Genomic DNA, 26316 nt, shown 5'->3' with positions numbered 1-26316 from the left:
TACTCAAGCTCCTCAGAAACACCCAAAAATCAATGTTTCTTTACATCTTAGAGATAGAAAGAGAACCACTCAAAATATAAAATTAATCCTCCAACAAATAAAACCCAATAATCCAAAAGAGTGATTTCCTCTTCAATTAGATACAGATTATATAAGATTATGCCATAGAAGAGATATGTAAGTATAATATTCATGCAGAGGGTTGCAAAATGACCACCATGATCAGTACCAATACCGGTTTTTGGGGGAATGGGGATACCGTTCAGCAACGTCGCGGCAACATTGACAGGTTTGGTAACAGTCATACAACCAAAAAATGGTATTAATACGTTGCCAATTTATTGACCGTATCAGCGTTTTTCTATATATCATAAAACCACAACATATCTAATTTCGATACATTAACCAATTTTTGCAACATTACCGAATTTTTACGTATCAAAATCTTAATACATTTTGAACCTTGCAACCATCCTGCAACCATATAATTCATATATAGAACCAATAAAAACCGATTTTTTGAATTGATAGACCCACAAAACCAATCAGACGCGTCGACGCGTTTACCCTAACCCTTGTAAATATATATATCAACACCACCCTCAGATACATATATATATATATTTACCCCCCCTCTCCCCTAAAACCTCACTTAACCAGCTTATAGGCTTCCTAATTTGGTCAAATTGTGCGCATAGGCCTATAAGTCTCACTGTAGCTTTTTTAATACGTTATAATCCTCTTTATAAGACCTTAATAACCAGCTTACAGACTTCTCAGAGCGTCAAATCAGTGCATACAAGCCTGCAGGCCACCCTGCAAGCCTCCTAAGCACACTATTATATTGGTTGTGCAGAGCTTAGTGCAGGCCTCACTACAGCTTCTCCATTTATCATTGATAATTAGAATACCAAAAATACAAGCGGCTTCTAATGGCCTGTAGGTCTGTATGCACTGATTTGACCAAATTAGGAAGCCTGTAAGCTGGTTGGTGAGGTTTTGGGGGAGAGGGGGGGTAAATATATATATATATATATATATATATATTTACAAGGGTTAGGGTTAATTATACAGAATGGGCAGCAGCCCAGCCATGGCAGAATACTCTGATCAGATAGTCTACCTAGTTAGCCTGTTAGATATATACCTTGGTTTTTTTTTATATTTAATATTCTTATTTGCTACATAATATTATTTGTCTTTTTATAGAATGAATTTCAAAGCCTATTAATTACCATGGCTTTTTCAAGTTTCCCTTCCAACGGTCAAAACGGACTAAAAATAATCACCATCGACGGGTGGTTTGTGTGGACTGGCAACGTACAGATGTTGCGAGAAAACGGTCACCTTGTAATCCAGTATCCTACCGACAACCCAGGAACGTGGTCGCTGCATTGCCACATTGCCTAGCATGTATCCATGGTGAGTTTATTTAACCCCTTATTTGAGCCAAGTATGTGAAATCTAACATGGAAAATTTCAACATGTAGGGATTCTACATGACCGTTGGGGAGAAGCCTAGTAATATTACGAAAATTAACCCGCCCCAGAATGTATGATACGTGTACACGGTGTTTGAATCCTGTCAAAGCCGAGAATTTCTCAGCCATGTATAAATATTGAAAGATTGTGATAATATAGAATATGCTCCAAATGTCTTCTAGTATTAGTTTTGTATCCTATAAATAGTCTTATAAATGGAGATATCAATTGATAGATGTTTTACATATGTGAGAAGATACCAGTTGGCATGTGTAGGGTCTAGATGCTGGTAATCTAAGTCGTCAAATGACAATCAACGCTACTTAGAACATAAGTATACGAAACATTATTATTAAAATGGTGCCATGGGACGTAAATTCCCGTTGGCAGTCATTTACGACACATTCAATACCACAAACCGAGATAGAAGAAGGTTAGGTCATTGGATCCTAACTCAACTAGCAACAGCGCCGTTGGGAGATTCCGGCCTTTGTTCCCTTAGAACGACTCAATCCCTTATCCACTGCCGCGTACGGGATATCCAAGGCATCACAGTTACGAACGCATAGCAGCAAATTTCGTATACATTAATCAAGCACCAATACGGTACCTTTTCTTCGTCCCGGCACTGTCATGGAATATCATCACCAACCATAACGGGTTATCACCCACTAAGACGTCCTAAAGAAGTCCTGGCTATAAGATCTATCATAGTCCTGAATATCTCAAACTACAAGTGACTAAAGAAAACCCGTGTGATTAGACAGGCCAGCAATAAAGCAGTTTCTGAAGCCCGAGTATATGATCAGGGGGGCCTTGCTAAAGTAGAAGAGGCCCATGAATCGCAAAAGCTAAGACAAAAGAGCGGGTAAAATTAAGTAAATATTAAAACATGAACATAAATGTATGGTTTATTACAATGTTCTACAAAACTAATCAAGTATTATCCTAAGATTATATAATCTTGTATAGTCTAAGCCCTAACTTGTACCTTTATCTCACGTTCGCAAGTCGACATCGGCACACAGCAACTGCACTCAATATCTCTTCCATATATATTTACAAATTATCAAACACTTTACATAGAAGCGTTAAAATCTGTTTAACATCAATTGTTGTTTTTATAGCACTCTTACGTCATTTGCATTAGTCATAAAGTACGCACGTGATACCGCGTCGCAACGCGATCCCCGCGTTCGACGTGGCGGGCGACTGTCTGGTATCAATTTCACACTGATAATTCTTTTGCAGCCGACTTCATCAACTATCAATCTCAGTTGCCCTCCAAACTTGCAAACAAAAACAAAATGTCTCTCCAAACTCCCCGCGTGCTGCCCACTCATCTCCACGCATTCAGCGGAAACAAAACGGTTCGCATCCTCGGCACAGTCAGCGCACTGCATGGCGAAACGGCGGTGATTACATGCGGTAGCCATGGCGATGTCACGCTCCTCTTGAAACCGGATTCGCATCTGCAGATGGGCAAGTTGGTTGAGATTGTGGGCAAAGTGACTACCTTGGATGGGGGACAGGTAATGATCACTCTCTTCGTTCATTCTTTCCTAGAATGATGACGTTAACTAGAAAATTTTGTAGGGACTTGGAATCAGAGTCTTGGGAACGACGGACTGGGGAAGTCCATCGAGCTGTGGTACGCTCTACAAAAAAGCCATTGTATCGATGAGGCTGATATGCTAACTACTTTTCCCCCTCGTGTGCTAGACTACAAAATTTATGAAAACGTCGTCGATGTTACGCACCGATACAAGGAAATCTTTTACGGATCGAACGAGTGATACTGAATTGCCGAACATGTTATACCAAAGCAGCCACGAGTGGCAATATCCTGGGACAGCCTTGCTGGGGGGAAATGATTAAATCTTTCGATTACACGTATTTGGAATGATACCCTAATTATTACATACATAAATATGTCGGTCTATTTATCATGTAGAGGCGAGGGTCAATATTTTCTCCTTGTTGAGGAAGATTGGGCTCGCAATGAGTAGGCGGCTCCGTTGGTGCTTTCTAGTTGGTTATTCGCACTCGCATGAGACAGATCTATGTCAATCAAGACAATGGCATTCATAAAAAGAACTTATTATACGCACAATGACGAATCCGTGGAGAATACACATGGGTTCATTCTATTCGTAGCAAGACGATTTCTCACAATTCACTAGAACTCTTTCTGCGGCCCAGCGACACTATTAGACTAGAAAATTCGATATAAATTTTCTATCAGGAAGTAAATAAGACTTGAAAAATAAAATAGACACCGATAAGGAAAACATAAGTGATATCAAACACCATCGCTACATGTATAAAATTAAAAAAAAAAAAGTGTGGTCGTGAAAATTCGTGTCAAACGAACGGCCGCCCGTTGCATTTAAGTGGAGGTAGCAGACTGTGCATTTTCACCTGCTGTATTATTGACATTGTCGTCCAATTTGTTGGTGACTGCCGGTAACGCTGCGTCTGGAACACTCGTGTTCGCTGGAAAGGAGTCGTCTATATTTGTTGATTTTTGCATCTCAGCATCTGAGAGTATGGCATGAATGATGGCCGCGTCGTCATTATAATGACCGCCTAACTGCAGCCCGGTATTGCTATTTTCATGCGACGGAGACCAGTCAGAAAATGGATTGTAGGTATCCGATGGAAGCGTCTGCCATGAGTCAAATAGGTCTTCGAGTGCGATGTCTCCTACACCCGAGAATGCATCTTTCTCAGAACCGGCGCGGGGCGTTCGATTTTTGTCTTGTGTATTCGGAGACAGAACTATTGCCACGTTCTTGTTTCGGTTGGCCGTCGGAGAGCAATAAGGAAGTGATAATCTCCGATCAGAACGAGGTGTTCGTCGTTTGGGCGTGGGTGTTGTTGGAATTGTGAAGTCAAAGGATGGACTGTTGAACAAGTCGTCCAGGTTACGATCAGCTGCAGATGAAGTATTTTCTTTGTCTGCCACTGTTTTCTCAGAACCTCGTGAGGCAACGCGAGGGCTGCGACGTGGGCTATTCATCAAGGACTCACCCAAAGTCTTCAACGGGGTATCCTGCGCGTTCGGGAAAAGAGCTCTTCGAACAGGCTTTGGCGTGAGACTCTCTCCGTTCAGCTTCAAGACCCGAGAATCAAGATTGCGAGCTGGGCTCGACTGAATCGCCCGCTTCAACGCTTCCATGGCAGCATTATCACCCCATCGGCTTTGGGTAGCATCCGTTGTGCGCGTTGGTTCTGCGCTGCTGGCTCGGGCACGTTTCGCCGGCGGGTGTTCGTCCCCTTCGTTTTCATTATCGCCTTGGTTCTCGTTGTCGATGACAGGAGTAACCCCATCTTCACCGGGCGGCGAACCGTTTTCCCCGGCGGGAGAAGATGCATCTGTATGTGCTGGGGAGGATCCAGCAGGAAGCCCGACCTGCGCCTTGCTTCGACTTCGTGTGGCGACGACTGCTCCTCCAGACAAAGGGCCCTTACGGCTTCGAGCAGACCGTTTGCGTTTATCTTTCGCGGGTTGCTTGTTCCACTTGTTTTCCGGGCGCATACTTTTGAACTTTTGAAGCCAGAGACCGCATGCTGTACCATTGTTAGTTACTACGTGAGTGGTTATATTATGTATTCGACCGGCAACTTACGATTGCAGAGGAGAATCTGATCCCACCCTTTGTCTGCATCCACGAGAGTTTTCTTGTAGAGTCGGAATTTAATAACTTTCTCGTCACTGTTCTTTTTGAGGGATGTCCAAAAGAGTATGAGCGGGTCCTTGAGAGCATCATTCGCATCTTGCTCGCCTCCTTCAAGATCCATTGACCAAGCTCTTCTCCAGGTGGGTGTTTCAATTGCACCACAATTGTTACAGTAAGGTGGGACCTGACCTTCCCGAATACAATTTTCTAGGCGGGCCTGGACCTGTCGCACTCTTCTTGCACCTGCTCCACTTCGCACTTTTCCGTTCTCATCAAACAGCTGAGGTGCTGGAGTTTCGGCTGTAGGCATGTCACTCATTGGACCAGACCACTGATGAGTGTGCTGCTGATATCCCTGGGCTGGTATGACAGGGTCACTGGCGGGAATTGAATTCATGAGTTGCTCAATTTCGCTTTGGGATATCGGTGCCGGTGCGAGCCTTTGTGGTGCTCTGGTGCTTGCTCTGGAAGAAGGTCGAGATGCAGTAGATGCACGCTGGGGCGGGAGAGCTGGCGCATCCTTGGGAATCGATTCATATGGCCCGTCGCTTTCTAAAAAATTATCATTTGGTGGCCGAGGCACTGAAGAACAGCGCTCGACAGAGTCATGAGCCGCCGGAGTTTGACGATTCTCTCCTGTTTGTTCACCATGGGCCATTGATACCAAGTTTCTTTCTTCAATATTTGGCCGTATACATCCATCTTCGTCCATGAGATCTTCAAGGGTAGCACTCATAAAACCAGAATCAGGCATTGGCAGTGGTGGGAGCACCGGGCTCGAGCGACTAGGGAACCCACCCTCCATGATTGGCGGAGATGAGGGCATAGTAATTTGAGATTCGAAAATGCCTTGGTAATGATGGTCATCAGGCGAAGTGTCGGGAAGGTCCGTTGAAGGTGAGTCATCATATACGGCATAAGGTGACTTGTACGAAGTCATGATGCTGTTATTTGATGATTCGCGGAGAAGGCTTTGGGCAGGACGACTGCGTCGAGCAGTCTCATTGGATGCGCGCGAAATTGGCGTGGGAGGGCGAATGGGTTCTTCTAACGCGCCCCTAGCAAGAGAGGCATGGCTGGGATTCACAGGTGTTGGGCGATGGATTCGCACCGATGCTGCTGTACTTGCAGCTACACGTAGAGATCCTGGAAGTTTTTCAATGTTCAAGTCCTCCTTCCCGGTCGTATTTGCTCTGAAAAGACGCGCGCGCTTTCGAGGAGGATTTTCCATCCCCTCATCGCCACTTCCATACCCAGAGTACATCGAGCCCCGTCGGGTTCCTGTTGACGGTCTTTGGATCTCGGGCTCATGCATAGACGCACGAGATAGAGGACGAATGGACACGTCACTGTCTCTTCTTTGGTGCCCCATAGCAGACATTTGCCGGTGTGGCTGGCCACTTTGCTGGATATTATTCGGGGTGTCGCACCGACTTTGGGGGTCTATCGGTGATCCTGCTGCTGACTCTGGATGTGTCGATGGGAACTCCCGAGGAGTAGAACCCGCGCTGAGAAGCTGATGGAACTTCTCAATCCCAGCATGATCCAATGACGTATTAATCCGCTCAGTTAATTGAGGGCGCTGGTTGAAAACGTTGGGATTTTGTTGAACGAATGATGACCATGCTTGAGCGTCGAATTCTTGAGGGATAATGTTGCTCAGTTCCCGGTAGCGTTGCATACTTTCGAGATATTCGCTTTGCATAACCGTAGGTACGGGCACAAGTCGGAGTTTGACTTCAAGTGTTTCCTGTGCGCCCTTGGAGAAGAGTCCAAAGACATTCTTGTTCACACGCCCAGTGACAATTGTCTTGGATTGATGTGCGGGGGCATTTGGTGTGGGCGACGCCGAAGCCAAAACCCACGACAACATCCCTTGACCGACCAGAGGTGTCTCATATTCAGAATAGTCATACGCATAGACGGTGTAATCGTGGCCAAGTTTCGCTACCAACTCCGGACTGTGACCAGGTTAGTGATTATACGTCGGCATACTTGTGAAGGTCTTAGACGCACCTGGCGGAGACAATAGCCTGTATACATGTCTTCAACTCTATGACACCAATTTGTGTGTGCTCGTCTAGGTATGCGGTTTGGATATCGAGCAAATGCGGCCAACGAGCCAAACAGTTCGTTTTGTTTTCGTCATCGAATGTGTATAAAACTTTCACTGCACCAGTTGCAAAAACAAACAAGGTTAGCAATTTCTTGGTTCAACACCAAATAAAATCTCAGCTTGTACGTACACCTCATGGGTCGGACGGATATACCGTCCTGATCGTCCATTGTAACCAATATACCTGACCCTGATCATACGCGGATTTCTTTCTGGGGGGGCCAGTTTCAAGGCATGAGGACAAGGCTGCAATCTTCTTCAAGGGCGGGTGATCGAGCGTTTGTCGGTACAAGGCGCGTCCTTTTCAGAGCTCCAAAAGCTCCGGTACTTCGTAAGAGGTGGAAAAAAAGACAATTGCGGTGAGAGAGTGGTCGAATATTAACTTTTGCCCAATGCAAACTCGGTATGCAAGGACTCGGGTCGGTCGACTAGGAGAATGGGTGGCATGCACGATATGGAGATCTCAGCGGGCAGCCAATCCCCAGGTATGCAGGTTATGCAAGGCGCTGATTGGATATGCAGAGAGCCCGTGACAATTGGCAGGAAAAGGAAGAAGTGAATGAAAATCGAACAATAAATGCAAAGAGAAGCAGTATGGGATTATAAAGGTCGAGGAACGGAGGAAGTTAAAGAGGCTGGGGAAGAGCAGGAAGCGTGGTGCATGAAGCTTGCAACGCGACGTGTCGACGGCGCCAAATCGCGTGCGGGAAGCTTGACGCCTTCCTGATTCGGCGATCAGCAGCAAACACGTCAAGACCTTTATGCACGTGACCTACCCGCGCCGAAATTATTCTGCCGGGCGGAGAGTTCTGGTCCTGGACGGCCCAGCCTTGACTTGCGTTGGGTTATTTTACAAGCCAAAACCTCGACTCTCGACCAGCACCCCGACGCCCTCTTTATATACCCGCCGCCCAACATGGCCGACGCAAAGATCCAGTACGTTACCCCACGTGCTTCTTTTTCATCTCCCATGCTTGTCCAGCTGCGGGGGTGGATGAGTCATAGGCACCCGGATGCCTTGGGAGCCCTTCCCACCCGTCTCATTTGATGCTTTTTTGAGGTAACAAGTTCTTGCGCTAACCTTTTATTGCGCCTGAAACAGGGATCTTTTGAACAAGCCTCGCAACGATCTCACGTATGTACCATCCATTCCGCATTTGTGCTTTTGAGCCGCGCTTTCCCATCCGATGCTTATATACCGACCCGATATCTTTTTATATACACCACCACATCTATCACAACCAACCACAGGCATTAACAAATTTTCTTTTATACAGTGAATATGAAATCGCGCTTGTCGAAGAGCATGAGCTCACTGCCGGACCTCTCTCTCTGCTTCAAACTGCCACGCGCACCCACACACAAGTACTGATTTCTTGCCGCAACAACCGCAAGCTCCTCGCCCGAGTCAAAGCCTTTGATCGCCACTGCAACATGGTACTGGAGAATGTCAAGGAGATGTGGACGGAAAAACCCAAGGGTGGCAAGGGCCGCGGGGTAAACAAGGATCGCTTTATCAGCAAGATGTAACTATGTCCCCTAAACCTCCCATCGCATCGCATCGCATCGCATCGCATCTCGACACAATCATGTCATGTCGTTCAAAGCACGTGCTAACGCATTATCCAAGGTTCTTGCGCGGTGACTCGGTCATCCTTGTCTTGCTCAGCTAGATGTCGCCATTCCCCACGTTCAGCCTACCCTTTCCGACGACCCTGCTTACCACCATCACCACTGGTACCTTGAGCCTTCTTGGTTAACTCTCCGGTAAAACCAAGTCTTGTCACATGACTTTTTTTTTGGTTCCATGTACACAACACAGCAGTTTACCGGATACGAAGCATTCAGTCGGACTTTTTTTCACACACAAAATTGGGTTTGACATGGGCACGCCCTTTGTTCTTTTTTTTTTCACCTTCCGACCAGGCCGAACAGTAATATTTCTGTTCACCCCAACTGATACCTACCTTTTTATATGTTGTTTGCAATGGGCGGATGGATACTCATCAAGACGGAGAAAGAAAAAAAAGTCGGCGTTCTTTTGGGGGTTATTCGTTTTGTGCATGTACAAGCTGTTGAAAGACAGATAATCAGGTACCGAGATTTTTATACAGAAATACAACCGAGACCAAAAAAATTAGAAAGACGACAATATCTTTTGTTGATATTTTCTATACGCGCACTATTTGAATTAGAATATTAAACGTCACGAGTGCATGTACAGGGAAAAGACATGGTAGGTATGAAATTCATAGCATGTTCATGGAATAGCGCTTTTAAACCCAAAAAGACAAAAAAATAAATCATCATATCATGACTCTAGCCGAGACAAAAGTAAAAACCAGAACCAAAAAAAAAGGCAATATTTACAATATTTACAGACTGCTGGCCAAACCACTGAGGAACTCGGACAAGCCATAGGCGCCTGGGTCGGGGACCTTGCCCAACCAGTCTCCTTCACTACCAACATACACGGCGCGACCGAGACTAGCCTTGAGATGCTTGGTGGCTTCGGTGCCGTCCTGAGCGGCTTTGGCAGCAGCATGCACGTCGCCCGTCTCGCTCAGCTTGTTGGAGAAGGGCACCAGGGCATCAACCAAGGTGCGGTCCCCAACCTGTGCAGGAGTATATTTGGCCAGGGCGGTGACCGAGGATTTCAATGCTTCAGCCCAAATCTTTGTATTAGCTGGGGTAGCAGATCCGCTCTTGTCCTGCGCACGAAGCCCATGGACAAGCGAATTCAGGAAGATGGCGTAGATGGCACCCGAGGTTCCATCCATATTGGCTTCGACTGCCTCAACAATCTTGTCAACAGTGAGGATAGCGTCGTCCGTGGGGCTGGGGTCATCTTTGATGGCTTTGAGCACGGCTTCAGCTCCGCGCTTCAGGCCGACACCGCAGTCGCCATCGCCAACGATGGTGTCGTATTTAGTCACAAGGGGCTCGGCATCGATCACGCGTTGGAGCCCGGCGAATAGAGCCTTCTTAAACTGGTCGCGGGGGACTATCGGGTATTTGTTAGCGCGGGAATATTATGAGTATTTTCAAACGGTTATGAACTCACCCTTCAAGTTACTTGGTGTGTCCTGAGTTGTAACAATCTTCTTGAGTTCCACAGGGCCATCGGAAGCATGTTTTTCCCATGTGGACGAGTGAATGGGAGCTGCCCAGCCGGCGGCTTCGGTTGGGGCATCCAATAGCTCCAACAGAGACTTGCCGGGTCCCAAGCCCGTGTCGGCCAATTTCAACAATGAAATGCTGAAACCAAGACCGTTAAGACTAGATGAGTACATTCCCTGAAGGATCCGTACAGGCTTGATCTTGTAGTCCTTCTCCAGTTGTAGAGACACCTCGGCGGTGATACCTGACAACTCCAGGTTGCTAACGCTGCCCAGGTTATTTATCAATAGAACGAATTTGTCACCCGAGTTAACTTTCATCCAGCCGCGATCCGGGTCATTGTGATCTAGGAGTTGGACAAGCATAGTCTTGATTAGGGCGGGGAAGTCGCCCGCCTTCACACGGTGAGAGCCAGGTTCATTGTGAATGCCCATTCCGACCTCAATCTCGTCCGCTGGCAAAAGGTCAGACGAGACTTGACGGCCCGGGACATGCACGTGCTCGAGGGAAGAGCCCAGGGTGACCAAGTTGTCATTGGTGAGCTGTGCAATGCGGTGTACATCGCTTAGTGAGGCACTAAGAAACATTAGCACAGAGAACTAAATATCAAGAGACAAGATAACTCACCCAAGCTCAGCCAGGGCGCTTGCGATTTTCAGAACCAAGACACCACCGGCAAGACCTCGACGCCCAACCTTGCCACCCTTGGTACGGCCAACGCCAACGTCGTCGCCGATGGCGAAGAACTCGACATTTTTGCCTGCTGCCTTGGCCTTTTCAACAGCCATACCAAAGTGGAGCACGTCGCCGGTATAGTTGTTTGGGATGACCAGAACGTTGTCTGACTCCACACGCTGAACAGTTGCTCGAAGAACCTGGTCGGCTGAAGGAGAAGCAAAGATAGTTCCAGCAGCGGAAGCAGTCAGGAAGCCCTTGCCAACATAGCCGGCAAAGGCGGGCTCGTGGCCAGAGCCTCCACCGCTGACGACGGCCACCTTTGATTTCGAGGTCGTTTCAGGACGACGGAAGACGATCTTGCTTTCCTCATCGAAAGCGAGGGATGGATTTATGAGAGTCTGGGCGCGAAGGGCAGTGATGACGAGGTGGGTGGGGTCGGAAAAGAAGTGCTTGGCTATTGTTTTCATGGTTAGAGAGGATTCTTATACTCTTTTTTGTTTCAAATAGTTTTCACTTCATCCAGAGGTTCGGGTTTCACGCAAGAACAAGAAATTGGCAGGAGGAACAGGACTTACTCGACATAGTGAAGAGGTATAGATTAATAGCCTAATCGGGAAATATTTGATACGAGCAGCTCGGGGCTCCGATATTATGCAACAATGACGTTTCTCGTATGTCGCTCAAAAACAAGGGGTGAAATCGATGGCTGACAGATACAAGGACGACAGATATCGCAAAAATGGCCGGGGATGAAGCAATAATAATATAGTTGCTAACAGCACATAGAACCAGGGCTGGGCTCGGCGAACCGTCCGCGGAAGAGCGGAAAGGCGGGGACAGTGGGGGGAAGCTGTCGAGGCTGTTAGTCAGCGGGGCCACATGTAGAACTGAAAACGAGATCTGAGAGGCTGTGTCGCTGCGATGCTCCTTGCCTGGAACATCTAGTATTTGTCCATAATGACGTTCTCCCTCAGGCGACCCGGCCAGTTAGCAACTCTCTGCCCCGAAAACCACGGTTTCACAAAACCCTGCCCTGCACAGCGCAACAAACAGAAACCACATGACACCGCAATGTCATGATGCTAATCAACCGGCGTGGGGGTTGTCCAACCGCCCAGTATTCATTGAGGATGCAGAAAAGCGTGGGGTTTGTTTGTAGCCTGGAGAGCTGTCACAGCACCGCGAGCGATGCTTGACTGCGGCGTGGGGGTGAAAGATGCCATTGGCCCGTGGGGGGGAAAGATTGCTGGCGCTCGAGTCGAGAGGATCGAATTGGGGGTGAGCTCCTGATGCCATTCGCAGCACGACCGGAATGCGACTCGACGATGCCGTAGAGTGTAGTAGGCAAGTGATCCGACAGGACAGGACGGGAAACGGGAGAATAAGCGGAAAAAGACGTACGTACCTTTATTAACGTTCAATGGATGAACGGACAGAAGCAGCAAACAGCGCCAATATTAATAAATGCGATATGATGAGGATTGGATTGGATGGTGTTCAGAAGAGAAACAGGGATGGAGAAGAAGTGACACTTTAAGTATTGGGTCATGAGGCAAGAGCAAAGAGGGAAGCCGCCATCCCGGCATCCCAGACGAGGCAAGAGCTCCAACCGTGTGTACGGTGTGGGCTTCCCCATAATTCTCTTTATATTTTATTTTTTCTTGCAGCTCACATGAACGGTGATGATTGCTGATAGCAGCGATCGCCTCCATATTTCTTCCCCGCGCTAGACAAAAATACCTCTCGGGATAGGCCTGGACCGGGTCGCGCGGATTGCTTGATTCGGGAGTTCCGGGCTGTCTTCCTCCACCAGCTGTCTATCGGCCGATTGACCGGTTGATGCTCACCGCAGCGAGCGCTCATCAGACAGACCAATTGCAACCCTGCCATTAACACAACGCAGTTTTATCCATTCTGAATAATGATTTAACCATGGCAGAGTTCTAGATCGAAGCATCGGTCCCACCCCGATCCGGCAGCCTGGGCGGGCTTCTATTGGTGCACCCCTGGACCCGCCGTTGATTTATTCGGCCGAGACATACAGCGTGATACTCATTTTAGTGAGGTATTACTACCAGCATTGTATTATCGACAGCTTTTTCGACCGCTTGACAGACTGAAACACAACGTGGCGGCGGCTCAATCGGACTCGGCCCGTACGTGAACAGCATGGCCGGAAAATCACCGGTGCTTCTCCGACTCAGATGCGTGCATCAGAATTGATCAAGGAAGGAAAAGCAATATGCAGACGACACTCCAAAACTCACTCGACGAAGCATGTGGATAAGCTCGCTCGCTTCAAAGACATCAAGTCCGGTTCTGAGGAGGCCTCCAATGGTGCATCCGTGCCAAGATATCAGTAGGCGGTCTGAACAATGAGAACGTAATTTCTAAAGAGTTATTAAAAAAAAGTGATTTGATTGATCTGAGGGCATATCCATTTGTAAAGGTAATTCGAGACAACTATATATGAATATTCTAGTCATAGCTGCGCTGAAGTGATATGTAAACAGAACTAAATACCCAATTAAGTCTATTCACGCTAGATAACTGTATTTGTTTCCCTCCTCTCGCTCCATATAATCCTTCTCAATCAATCTAAAGAAAAGAGTTAGCAAATAAGCCTAGCTATACGTATACGCGCCGAGGGAAAACAACAACAACATACTTCTCAATGTTCTTCTTAATCTCCGCCGGCTCCAACACGCCACGGCTGCGCGTCGCCTTGATCACCTCTGCCACCAGCTCTGCATGAGTGATGACCTTGCGGCTCTTCATGATGCGAACAATTGCAGCCTGTGTTTCATAATGCCGATCGGCCGCGACCCGTTCGTGCGTTGTTTTGTTTTCTTCCTTGGTCTCCTTAAGCTGGATCTGGTTGATCTTGATCCGCATCTTGGGATCCTGGAAGCCCGTATTGAACGAGAAGACGTCTGAATCGTTGATATCTTTGCCTCTGGGCTTTTTCCGAAGTACTTGATATTTGGCGCAAGCTAGAGATTGCAAAGTTCTCTTTAATTCGCGATCAGCTATACCTGTGTTAGCGCCGCTGTTTCTTTCAAGTCTTCTTCAGGAACGGGGAAACATACAAAGCCCAGTAGCCTCCTTAACCTGTCCATAGCTGAGTGTCTCTCCGTCCGCCACGTCGTTGAACAGCAAAAGCACAATGGCTTGGAAAGAGCTCACAACAATCTCCTTATTTCCCTTGGCGAATCGTGACCGGAGCTGACAGTGTGCCAGTTGATGCTTCCAGTGCAATTTTCGGCCCTTGTGTTTGGTATGATAGTACTGCTCAAAATCTGCCGTCGCCTGGGCTATATCCGGAGGAATGCGCACCGGGACATCCGCATAAGTTGGCCAGGATGCCGAAGACAGCACATTAACATTGAGGTCCAGGCCGAGTCGGTCGCGACGCTGTGTTTGATAGGCACTATACGACGCCATTTCATCACGGGCCAAAGCAATGTCTCTAAACATAGCTTCTAGGTTATGAGTAAAGCTAGAACCGCATTCTAGATATTCCAACGTCAGCTATGCAGTTATACAAATATAGAGAAGAGGCTTACCTGTTTTTAGTCGAGCCAGCATGCTCTTCTCGGCATCATCACTGGCGCTTCGACCCATGAGCAATCGTCGAGCCAGATCGTTCTTGTAAAAAGCCTCGAATACTGCTTTTCCATGGACGAACCGAAACAGATCCAAGACCTTGTCTAGCTGTTTATTTATCTCGTCATCTTCATCGCCTACAGCAGCATCATCTGCTTTCCGTCCAATAACCCTGAGACCGCCCTTGAGAAGCACGTCCACATATTTGGCGATCATTTCACCTGTCTTTGAGTTGTCCGTTCCCCAGCTAGCCTCTGTCTTCTTGCTCTTATTCATGAAGCTTTCAAAGGCTTCTCGAAGAATATGACCCAGAGCCTCATTCTTATGGAAAGACTCGGCCCAGGTCTTGTCAAGTTGCGCTTTAAAGTCAAGTAAGCGAGACACCATTTCGGCCTCCCTCTCGGCATCAAAAACAATCGTCAATCCATGTTCTTCAATATACTTTCCGAATGGCGTTTTCAACTGGGAACCAAGTTTGAGACGTTCCAAAAGGGAATATACCCGTTCCAGGGCATGTTTATTCTCCGTCGCCATCAATCCTAGTAGGTCTTTCTCCGACAAAAGCACGTCTTGTTTATCCCGTATCAAATGATCATCCAAGAGAACGGTTAGGTTGTGCTTGGTATTCTGAGTCAGTGCATATAGATCACACCGAGTCAGCTCCTGCTCTATGATGCGGTGACTGTTTTCGGCATATGTCGCAAAATACTCGCTGTCGGCTTCCTTTTCGGACCATGATACGAGAAAAGATTCGGATTCCTGGAGAAAGAGAGGCTCAAAATGGAGTGCATATACTCCGAGATCATGGAACAATGCAATTGACTTTCGGAGCAGGTCAGAGTCTGCTTGGTCATTAAATATTTCCTTGCGTTCAGCCTCGACGAGCTTGCAGGCTCCCTGAAGTGCTTTCTCTTTCAGTTCAGCATCGAGAAAGATAAACGTTTGGAATTGAAGCAACCCCATTTCATGGATGACGGGAAGTTCCTTGGAATGCAAGAGAAACGACTGGTCTAAATAGTAAAATATCCACCTGATTGTGACCTTTTTTTTTAAAAAAAATGCCATGTCAGCAATCGTTAAATATCACCCGAGACTTATTTTCTCACTCACCAGCTTAGAGTTCCATGCCCCCCACGCATTGACAACGGCCCGCAAGGTGTTTATTTCCGAGCTCGACTGTGCCTTGGCCACAAGACTCTGACGTAGTTCATTGCACACGTATGTTTTGCATCTCTCTTGTAGTTTTTTAGCTAGCATTTCAGCTCGCCCTTGACGACAGACATTTTCTGCGCCTTTATATAGTTCTTCGAGAGATGCAGCAGGTTTTCCACCTTCAAACACAGCGTCCAATGCCACACTCAACTGGTCCCAAATCTTATTAAAATATGTATCCTGGTTTAGTCGGGGGCCCGAACGAAGATTCTTAACGACAAGTCTCTTCGCACCCGTATGTGGCGTGAAGTTGGTTGGTCTTTGCGCAGTCGCAGGGCCCGGGACATTCCTTGCTAGCCCGCTGCCGGCTTTCGACTCCGAGTTCGAGAAGCTATACATCTTTGTTGGTGAAATAGGTTCGTCTGTGTTCTTGTTCGCGGATGGAGACGATGCTCGAAAACGTTTCGGCGATGAGGGAAACTGATGGTCCCTGTGATGGGGAGGGCTGCTGGATAAAAGGTCGGAAATCTTTCTCTGTTGTTGTGGCTGGTGTTGCTGCTCGTTGCGTCCTTGGTCAGGGAGCTTTCGCTTTTCGACGGTCCTTCGCTTGCCGCCTCGCTGATCGGTCGTTCTTGGATGTTGATGCATCTAACCTAGCTTGAAATCGCCAGCTGCTGACAAAGTGTTAAGGGAGCCAGGCAGCGAGTTTGTGACCATGAAGACAGCAGAGGATCATGTCATGGTAGAGCCTTTTGTCTGTGTTTCACTGATCGGGACTGTAGGTATAAATTGCCTTGGTTTTCGTGAAGGGCAGTTGATGGAGGGGGGACTTGAGATGGTTTGTCGGCAGAGCAGTTGACGCCGAGCTGGGTGCCAGTGGGCGATGCGGAGATAAGATAGGCCCGGCCAGTTGTCGCTGCTGAGTACCGGACCCCACTATTATCATCGGATTAAATTGATATACGTGGAGAAGAGACCATTATTATACGTGTCTGGGTATTATTGTACTACATTTTCAAGCCATAGTCTAGCTACTGAACCGAGCGGCCGGAAATTTTGGCCAAGGGCGACTTATTATCGCCCGACAATCGTAAACAAGGAGGACCAAGCTAAATAGCTGCTATACAAAACAACAAGACAGTAAATAACAAAAAGAAAAACAAAATTGAACTCCATCCAATGACTTTTTAATGCCGCCGTCCATATACCTCAACACCAGAAATAAAAGATATGATAATCCAAGGCCAGTATGTTATGAAAATACTTTCGGGCCGCTGCTCCGTCGGAACTCGGCATCCTCGAACTGTATCTCAGACGATTAGCAACGATAAATTGAAGGGTTAGACTGATTAATAAATGGATGGTTTACCTCGACGAATCCAGTGGCACTGACAAGTGCAACATATGCTTTGACCAAGTCGTGCACCGCTTCGAGGTGGTTGGACGCTGATTCTCCGCCAATTTTTGCATAGCGTTTGAACACACCAACCATGCTAGGCCGGTTCTCAGCGAGGAACGCTCGGGTTTGATCCATCATCTGTTCGTTGTGAAGTCCACGAGAAAACACAGCCAAAACAATCACTCGCAGTAGTCCAACGAGCAGTTCGTAGTAATTTCGCAACGCGTTGGGATTGTCCATGTCTGATCCAGTCAGTACCATTAATTCTTGCCCAAGGGGGAACTCCGAATACTAACCTATTCCGATATCAGGATCGGCAGCAAACAAGCGAGACTCTCGAATAGCTGAAAACAGCCCGGCATTGAGTACCTGAGTCGCCCCAGGCTTGGTCTGACAGAGCTTTTGGAGCAGTGACAAAAGTGCGCGATAATAAGAGAGTAGCAGGGGAACATCTGAAAAACACGTTAGCCAATTTCGCAAGCTCGAGGATGAAATATGCACATACCTTGAGCTTGCGTTTCCCGGAACTCCGAAGGCAAGGTCTTGATAGAATCTAAGAACATATTGAGATAATTAGACTGCGATATAGCATCCGCTAGCAAGAATGATTTTTCTTGTGCATCCAACTCCGCAAGCAAGTTGAGAAGTAGAAGGGCGGAGACTCTACAGCTTTCTTGGCCGGCGTAGCCATCATCACAGATCGCTTCCACCAAGGAGACACCAGAGGTTCTAACAGCCTGCTGGGTTTGGTGTCTGAGGTTGTGGTGGGTAGACTGAGATAGGGTAATTCGTGCAAGGTAGTGAGCACAAATGTTGTAAAACGATTCACGAAGAGACACATTGCCAACAGCTAACAAGATACCCCGTAAGCTCACTTGGAAGAGCTGATAAAGTTTCTCATCGATCACATCTCCTCCGCGACTTGGGCGACTGGCCGAGGATGATGCATCAAGTTTACTAACCAAGGCCTCCGCCAGTCGAGCCAATTCAATACTTTCCGATGCATTATCAGTCACGGTCATTTCGAGTTTAGGCAAGATGAGATTGATCGCTTGAAGGATAAACGTCGTTCGCCGCCCGGCCTCCATCTCACATGAGACGATTATCGTCGTGACAAGCTCAGCCCATGATCGGACTGCGAGGTATCGATTGAACCGGATCTGTCTCTCCATGTTGGTCATGCGCAAGAAGCCTATCACTAAATCTGCTTCTAATTGAATTTGCTCTTCTTCTTGCGGCCGAACTTGGTTGTTTCCCACAAAATCTTTCCGCCTCGTTTGAATTAGCTCCTGAGTTGCATCAAGGTCATACAAGACAACCGACGCGTCAGCTTGAGGCTTTGCACAAAGCTCGAAATCAACCCCTTGGAGGTAATGTAGCGCTGGAGGTGCCACCCCGTGGGTTATCTCTAGGTCTGCAAAATCAAAGAGGTCAAAGACCGTGGCATGCGGAATAGTTTCCCCATCTTCAACCAAAGACATTCCCAGGAGAGTTGACAAGATATCAAGCTGTAATGTTTGCGATCCAAGTTTTGATGCGGCTCTAATTTCGGTTACGGCGTAGTCGTATAAATGGCTTCGGTAGGCTAAAAATTCAGACAATGCTGTCGCCGAGTCCGTGAGCCAGAATTCCGGTGCCGCTGGTGGAAAATTGCTCCACAAGGTATTGCCATTGACGATAGGTTGGCTGATGAGAGATGTCATCAGAAAGCGGCTCATGCGAAGCTCAGAAAGGACGAAAGCAGATGAAAGCTTCGATGACCACAGATGTCTCAAGACCTCAAAGGCTACCCGTTTCGAATGAACTGTCCAAGACATAATACTTTCGTCAATCTCGGTAGGATATGTCTGCGTGAAATTGATGATGGCATGGAGTAGAGACATGCCGTTGGCCAACAGGCCGTCGGCTTGTACGTCGAGTGAATTGCCCACACACGAAAAACCGAGGAGCAAGTGTGCAATATTTGGTCTATCTGTAATCGTTTCCAGACAGCTATTGAGTAAGCCCAAAAGCCCTTCTCGGATGAGGTATCCCGATGAAGAAGCACCATATTCCAGTTCTCTTGGGTCGAATTGGGTCTGGTTTACCAGTGGACGTGATATGCTATCAGCGTCGAACTCTGCGCTGAGAACTTCCACGATTCTGTTTGGCGATTGCCAAGTCAATAAAGTAGTGGCAGTTGACTTATTCAGCTTCCTAGAACTAGAGAGTTTTTCCAGTAAGGCCAAAGAAACAACTGTCAATTGTTGGTGCCCAGTTCCGCAATAAAGACATAAATCCAATACCAAATTAAGGTTGTTCAGGATACTGTCCTCAAAGGAGGCAAGAGCTGAGTTGGCCACATTCGTCTTGGTCATGGCGGGAGAGTTCCTGAGTGATGGACGGACGATATTTAGATAAGTTGATTGAAGATCCAAGATCAAGTTCATCACTTCAACACTTCGAACTAGAGACTGTAAAAGCACAGACTCTGATGATGCTCTCGCAACCTCGGATACATCTTGTTTGGCTGCCACAAAGAGAGTCTTAAGAGCGTCCTCGTTGAATAGCCACTCAAAGACCCGTGCGAATGGGTGGAGGCGTATATAAGTATTCAGATCTGATGAGTTGATGCTTGCATCTGAATTGCTGGTAGATTGATGGGCCAAGACCACCAAGTTCTCATTGAATGTGGCCAAGCAGGTTGCAACGAAGTCCAGGCAATTCAAGGTTAGCAGTCGCCCCTGCGCTTCTGTGACATCGGGAACTTTTCTGGAGAACGCGTGGCCGAGAATGAAGTCGATGTAGGGTTCAATGCCGGGCATTCGATAGGACGCGCCAAGAGCTTCCGGGAACGGCAGAACAAGCTGTTTATCAGGCAGATCAGATGTGGGCGTAGCCAATCTATGGACTAACTCGATGAAAGAGTTTGTTTGGTCGAAGCCCTCGCCAATTTTTTGAAACGCATGGCGTTCATGCCAAGCAGGCTGGTTTGAGAGTACCGGTGCCTTGGCAAGGCCAGTCGCATTCACAGAAGCACCAGATATCCATTGATCAATCGCCAACCACATTTCATTCCCATGATTCGAAGTTCGATCTGTCATCAGGCACTTAAGAGTGCTAAATGCACTTGCTCTGAGGTGTGTAGGAATAGAGCCACTGCAGAGGGTTAAGAGGGTGTTAACAACGTTGAAAGTAGAGTGTTGCAACATCCAATTTCTGATAACATTGCTTTGCTTCGACAAATGACCCATCAATCGAAGGTAGCACGTCAGCATCACGGGGCTTTCCGGTTCATTCATATCTACAGGCTCCGATTTCCGAGTATGCAGTACAGTGCGCGATGTGGATGGCTTCTCAGTGACCTTCGTTGCGTAAAGTTGAAGCTCTGCAAACATCTGGTTCCAATTCATTGATGGCGAGCGCCTGAATTTGACGGATAGTTGCTTGTCTTCTTCCAAAAGAAACCTATGCGCCGATGTGGCATTATCCTCCCCTTCTGATATGGAGCACAGCATTTCACAGAAGGCACTGACTCGTGGCACAGTTTGGCGTTTCGACGCCCACTGCAGAAAACCGTACAAATTTCCGTCGGTATCAGCCCAAAACTCCTGCGCGTGTTCATGTCGACCTTCGAAAGCAAAGGCCATCAAGACCAGGAAGCTTTCCAAGTACGTGCGTGCCTCCAGTAGACCACGATGCAAACTTGAATTAAGCCCATCCCTAAGTGCAGTGATTTGGTTCAGTCGTTGGGTATCTTCGTCTGATTTCAGCATCCGAACGGCATTTGGCATGTTGGCAATACATGATTCCGTAAACGTATCAAAGTGCTCCATAATGAGAGTTTTGAGAAAACCCGCAACTGAGTCGGGTTCTAGCACAGACGCTGGACTTTCTTTCAGTAAAAGATTTACCAACTCGTTCCTTGCAGGGTGGCTCCATTCGTCTTTGTTGACACTGGCACATATCGCAAGCATAAACTCAAGGGCTCCATCATCCAAAGAAATCTTGAAGAGCTTTGTTCGCTCTTCTGCTTCCTTTTCTAGATCGACTCCTTGCAAGGGGGAAGCTGGCCCAGAATCATAGTACCATCCGCTGTAGACCGATAGCCACCAGGCTGTTACAGCCGCGTGAAATGGCGCTATATTCCAAACATTATTATTCTGCGACGATGTTATGGTTGTATGGAGGCTTCGAGCCTCTCGCTGGGTGCCAATCCCACTAGGAGACCCGTATTGAACAATCGCGGCGATAAGTGCTGGCACATAATGCACGAGGAGCATGTCGAATCGTTCCAGTTTTCGAACACGGTTTAATAGTTGTCGAAAGTCTTCGGATGATGGATAGGTTCCCTTGAAAAGATAACAAACGATCACACCCAGAGACTCGTGTTGTTGGCTTAGACTAGAACGTTGGTATTCGATAGCTTCCATGATGTCTGCATCATCAGCCTGGCCAACAACGGACACTTTCTGTACCTGATCCCCGATGAGGCTCAACCACCTTTCTATTTCCTCCATGGCGCTCAAGCATTTTTTAGTGAAGTCGAACGCGTGGTTGAGACCTTTACTCGTCTGAAGGATAAGGCCGATTGTAGTCTGCATTGTTCCTTGGAGGTCTTCCCTCTCCACGTTGAAGGATTCTTGGAAGATAAGACGCAAGCATTCGAGCAGAAAGTGTCTATGCTCGTGGAATTGCATTATGGCAGCGATGAGCGGTGTCCTATCCAGCTGCTGCGCGGCTTCTTGAGCTGCCATGAAAAGCGATGCGGCTTCGAGTTCATCGATATTCAGGGCATCGGCGAGCTGCAGAGCGCCCTGTTGAAAGTCGGAGTTGATCGCGTATTCAACGTCTCCTATCGTCAATTTCCCTGCAGAACACACAGATGTTAGCACTCCAGGCGCACCGCGGCCGTGGATTAAACCGGCTGTTTGGGCAAGCCGCCATAGCACTCACCAGAGAGTACTGATTTGCGACTTGTGTCATTCTTCGAAGGCTTGGTGAGGAGCTTCCGGAAATCCTCAATGTGTGTCTCCAATTCAAGGCAGAGGCGTTCGACGTTGACCATGGGCGAGTCGGGGATGGCCGAAAGATCCTGGTACAGGCCGCGCAGGCCTCCCAGGGAGTCGATGTCATCCATCTTACGGCGCCTATCAACAGCCGAAAATGTGGAAAGCTGAGGAGAAACAGAGCGCCTGCTGGTGGTGAGCTGCTTGGGAACTCGGGGGACGACGCGGGCAGAAAAACAGCGGCGGAGAAGCAACAATCAAATCCACTCGAGCTGTTGCGGAGCTCCGCTGCTGATTGGCCACTGGGACCCACTTTGTAACATCTATCATCTCGGTTTATGTAGAAACGCCATGATATCTTTGGAGTATATTGCTTTGTACTTCAAAAAGAAAACAAAGGAAGAAATAAGACTATTGCTTTCATTACAGACACCATTGCATATCAAAAATCATTAAACCATTGCATCATCCCTTCAAAAACCTCGGAATCCCCCCAGAGCCCAATCAATTTGCGATTTGCGTTGCATCCATGTCAACCCCTTTCAATCCAGATACCATTAGTATCTCTCACTCACTGCGACGATGGATGACAATCCCACCTCCATCGTGCTCCTCGACTTCGCCAAACATCGCCATTAGTTCGAGTGTTGTGTCGCGGCCAGTCAGGGCCCGATCGCCGATAGCCTCCTCGATATTCTTGTTTTTTTTCTCTTGGAGCTGCATCATGTAGACGTCAATAGTATCCTCGACGGTTATTTTGACGATCTCGACGTTGCGTTCTTGTCCTATGCGAAACAAGCGACAGAATGCCTGCTGCTGAACAGCATCGTTCCACCATGGTTCGACTAGAATGCACTTGTTTGCCATGGTCAAGTCAATACCGATGCCGCCTGCTTTTAGCGAAGCAATCATGACCTTGATCTCCGCACTTTTTTCGAATTTAGAGATACTACCCTGGCGACTAGGAAAACTCATGTCGCCAGTCAACTAGGTGCATTGTAAGTAAGGGAATTCAGTGTCTGAAGCAAAAACAGAGAGATATACCTTGACAAAGTCCCAATTCTCCTGCTTGCACATCTCCCCAAAGATGAAGGCCATGTCGCAAAACTGCGTGAATATGACAATTTTGTTTTTGGAGTCATCTTTCAACCATTTCTGAATCGTGTCTCGTGTTGCTGTGACTTTGGAGCTGGGCATCTTCATCCCTGCAACTTTTACCCAGTCAATATCCTTAGGGTTGATCTCATCCATGCTGCTACCTGGGTTTAGGAGGGACCCCCATCCTCCACGTTTACCGGCCCTTTTTTTTTTTGCTCCAGATATTGTCGTAAAACCGTGCATGTAAGTAAGCATTCTGAGATCCAACTTGAGTGGCTCCCCATTGCGTATTTCGACATTGCAATTCCCTGGGCACATCACTGAAGAACCACCTTCAGCTTGAATTTCTTCCCTATAAGTTACAAGGCATTCGTTGCAAATAAGATGCATGCATGGGGTGATCTCCGGATGAGTAAGAGCATCATTACAGGATACGCATTTCATTCTCGCATGGAACTCCTCTTCGTTATCCGTGTTTTGAAGTCTCTGAAGGAATTCCCGAAACTCAGTGTTAAAAGTTCCAATAGGGGATCTCTGGCCAGAATTTGGGATTTCGCCTGTGTCCAGTAGTCCTTGAAGTAACTCAACGATTTTGCGGTTTGGATCAGTTAGGTCAGCATTCTCGGGTACAAGACTGATAAGCTTCGTGACATTCTCATCGTCATCCAACAGGACTTTAAGAATGTCCTGGACAATCAGCGGGTGGCTGTTGCACATGCGCAGCTTAAGAAGCATGACCAAGAAGCACCTGAATTGCTGCTGTTGATTGCCGTTTGGCACCATGGAGTTGATGTTGTTGATGTACATTTCTTGTATCATTTCGTATATCATCTTTTCCACTGCCAGAGCCTTTATAGACACAGTTCTTTCTCCGAGCTCCGGTAGAACGATAATTGGATATGAGAAAAGCCGTGAAGCATGTGTACGCCGGAAGATCACTGCACGTAGAACATTGACTAGACGTTTTGTTGAGACCTCTTTACCCTGTTGTTAATACAGTTAGCGGGTGGCAATTAGTAGTATTTTCACAACTTACATTGCAGTAGTTAGAAATAAAATTTGCGTATCGTCCAATATGAGGAACATCCAAGAAGTTAAAGTAGGCCCAGAATTCGCCGTTGTGGCTATAGCGTACAGTCAGCTAATCTGTGTCACACTCATCCATTTTGAAGAGCAAAATAAAAGCAGGAATTGCTTACTTCAGTACTGGTGTTCCAGTCAATACCCATTTGAAATGTGCATGAAGAGCACGAACGGAGACCGAGCTCTGTGATTCGGGGTTGCGAATTAGATGCCCTTCGTCAATTATGATGCGGCGGAATCGAATCTGATGCAGAGGTCCAGCGCTATCTTTGTACTCCTGCTCAGTCAATGGCTGGGTTTCATTCCCCTCGGCAGAGATGGGGGATTTTGGGTATGAGCGGCGAATTTCTTCGTAGGTCGTAATTCTACATCAGTTAGCTAACCTCCAAGCAGGAATGAATATAAATAAACCAAAAGACCTACACTACGTTGTAACTCAGGATGGTAGATATGACATCACTAGAGTCGGGCCGATGCCCAGGATAGTAGTATAAAACGTTCAGCACACCCGGTTCGACATGCTTTATGATCTGGCCTTTCCTGTTATGCTCATCAGTCACAGTTTCCCGAGAACAAGACGAAAGTGGGAAGTGATTTTAATTTACCAGTGGTCCATAACGCTTCTAGGAACCACAATCAGAGTTGTTTTGGCCCCGTCATCTAGCTCGACTGATTCTCCATGGACAATGTTTGCTGTTTCACAAGATACCATAGTTAGCTATACTCTCTTCACAAGGCAAATGTCCCACCTAGCGTTTGAATTGTCTTCCCGAGTCCCATGACATCGCAAAGCATACCGCCATGAGGCCTCCCTGCTGAGCTCTCCCGCTCACGCTAGATTGAGATATTAGAAAGAGAACTCAGTTGGAGGATATTATAGCACTGGACCCGCTACTCACCATGAACGCTGCTCCCAATATCTAATAAAAGATTAGCCACACAGCACAGCATATCATGTTACGCACTCACTTGATGATGGTAGAGACTGGTTTTCAAATCACGGTGCTTCCAACCTCCTTTTTTGTCGTTTCTGATTAACGGATAGAACTTTTTCGTGGCATCCAGCACGGCCCGTTTATCCGGCTTTGCCTCATCTTGGCTTGCTACCGGAACACTAGCGACAAGTTCAGAGAGAGCCTTGTTCTTGTTTCCCTGTGTAAACGTGGGAATCGGGGCAGACTGTGCATTCGCCCGGCCATCTCTAATTATGTCAGAACTGAAAATGGTGTCAAGATCAACTTCATTCGCCTTTGATTTGGGCTTTCCCTTTGGTCGAGATGATGGTTGCTTGGATGTCACAAAGCCAGTCAAGCTATTGGATTTCGGGGCTGCAGTGCTCAAACCAGTCTCGTGTAGGCCAACGTATATACTCTGGCGTATTTCCTTGTTCGTTAGAATGGGAACACGTCGGGCACGCTTTGGAGCAGGCACTTGGGCGACGAACAGCTCATTGTCGTCCTGGTTATCTGCTTCGGCCTCTGGCTGGACGCTAGTATTGACGATTTCAGATACTCGGCTGTTTTCACGGGCCTGCTTGCGCCGCTCCTCAGCGGTATTTTTTTCCTCACTCTCCATACTGGTGGAGAAGCTTTCCTGTAAGGTGGAAAGGGTAGGAGAAGTCAAGGCATAAAAAAGAGATGGAGAGAGAGAAAGGGAAGGGAAGAAGTAGGCAGCGGGGAGAGTAGTGGAGAAGTTGAAGAATAAAAGAGAAGAGAGCGCAATAAAGAGAAAGTAACATTTGAAGAAGTAGTCGGCAGGGAGAGTAGTGAAGAAGTTAAAAAAATAAAAGAAGAAAGAGAGCGAGGAAGAAGTATGCAGCGGGGAGAGTAGTGGAGAAGATGAGGAGGAGAGAGCAGAAACTGTCAACTGGTAACTGATGATGTTTTTAGAGCTAAGAAAAATCAAGGCGGA

At 47.3% G+C, this 26316-nt stretch overlaps 5 protein-coding genes across 5 annotated transcripts; 2 read left to right on the top strand and 3 right to left on the bottom strand.

Moving 5' to 3' along the window:
* Nucleotides 1–2789: 2789 nt before the first annotated feature.
* On the top strand, nucleotides 2790–3278 carry TRUGW13939_05494 (uncharacterized protein; the record flags this gene model as incomplete). The annotated part of the gene is made up of 3 exons (XM_035488657.1): nucleotides 2790–3014; nucleotides 3079–3133; nucleotides 3205–3278. 3 exons carry the CDS (start codon nucleotides 2790–2792, stop codon nucleotides 3276–3278), a joined length of 354 nt encoding a protein of 117 aa, XP_035344550.1.
* Nucleotides 3279–3871: 593 nt separating this feature from the next.
* On the bottom strand, nucleotides 3872–7451 carry TRUGW13939_05493 (uncharacterized protein; the record flags this gene model as incomplete). Its single annotated transcript, XM_035488656.1, has 4 exons — nucleotides 3872–5055; nucleotides 5115–7126; nucleotides 7182–7335; nucleotides 7412–7451. 4 exons carry the CDS (start codon nucleotides 7449–7451, stop codon nucleotides 3872–3874), a joined length of 3390 nt encoding a protein of 1129 aa, XP_035344549.1.
* A 746-nt stretch (nucleotides 7452–8197) lies between these two features.
* On the top strand, nucleotides 8198–8811 carry TRUGW13939_05492 (uncharacterized protein; the record flags this gene model as incomplete). Its single annotated transcript, XM_035488655.1, has 3 exons — nucleotides 8198–8217; nucleotides 8384–8416; nucleotides 8559–8811. The coding sequence occupies 3 exons, from the start codon at nucleotides 8198–8200 to the stop codon at nucleotides 8809–8811; spliced, it is 306 nt and encodes a 101-aa protein (XP_035344548.1).
* An 845-nt stretch (nucleotides 8812–9656) lies between these two features.
* TRUGW13939_05491 (uncharacterized protein) lies at nucleotides 9657–11546 on the bottom strand (the record flags this gene model as incomplete). The annotated part of the gene is made up of 3 exons (XM_035488654.1): nucleotides 9657–10285; nucleotides 10346–10977; nucleotides 11029–11546. The coding sequence occupies 3 exons, from the start codon at nucleotides 11544–11546 to the stop codon at nucleotides 9657–9659; spliced, it is 1779 nt and encodes a 592-aa protein (XP_035344547.1).
* Nucleotides 11547–13616: 2070 nt separating this feature from the next.
* On the bottom strand, nucleotides 13617–25980 carry TRUGW13939_05490 (uncharacterized protein; the record flags this gene model as incomplete). Its single annotated transcript, XM_035488653.1, has 19 exons — nucleotides 13617–13677; nucleotides 13748–14108; nucleotides 14169–14591; nucleotides 14646–15726; nucleotides 15796–16485; nucleotides 17102–17140; nucleotides 17207–17478; nucleotides 17533–17688; nucleotides 17742–22085; nucleotides 22172–22365; nucleotides 22796–23211; nucleotides 23269–24306; nucleotides 24359–24446; nucleotides 24522–24770; nucleotides 24829–24945; nucleotides 25011–25098; nucleotides 25155–25239; nucleotides 25305–25325; nucleotides 25375–25980. The coding sequence occupies 19 exons, from the start codon at nucleotides 25978–25980 to the stop codon at nucleotides 13617–13619; spliced, it is 10329 nt and encodes a 3442-aa protein (XP_035344546.1).
* Between the last annotated feature and the right edge of the window lie 336 nt (nucleotides 25981–26316).

The sequence above is a fragment of the Talaromyces rugulosus genome, chromosome III (genome assembly GCF_013368755.1).
Source record: "Talaromyces rugulosus chromosome III, complete sequence".
Lineage (NCBI taxonomy): Eukaryota > Fungi > Ascomycota > Eurotiomycetes > Eurotiales > Trichocomaceae > Talaromyces > Talaromyces rugulosus.
This window is presented reverse-complemented; position numbering and strand designations above follow the sequence as displayed.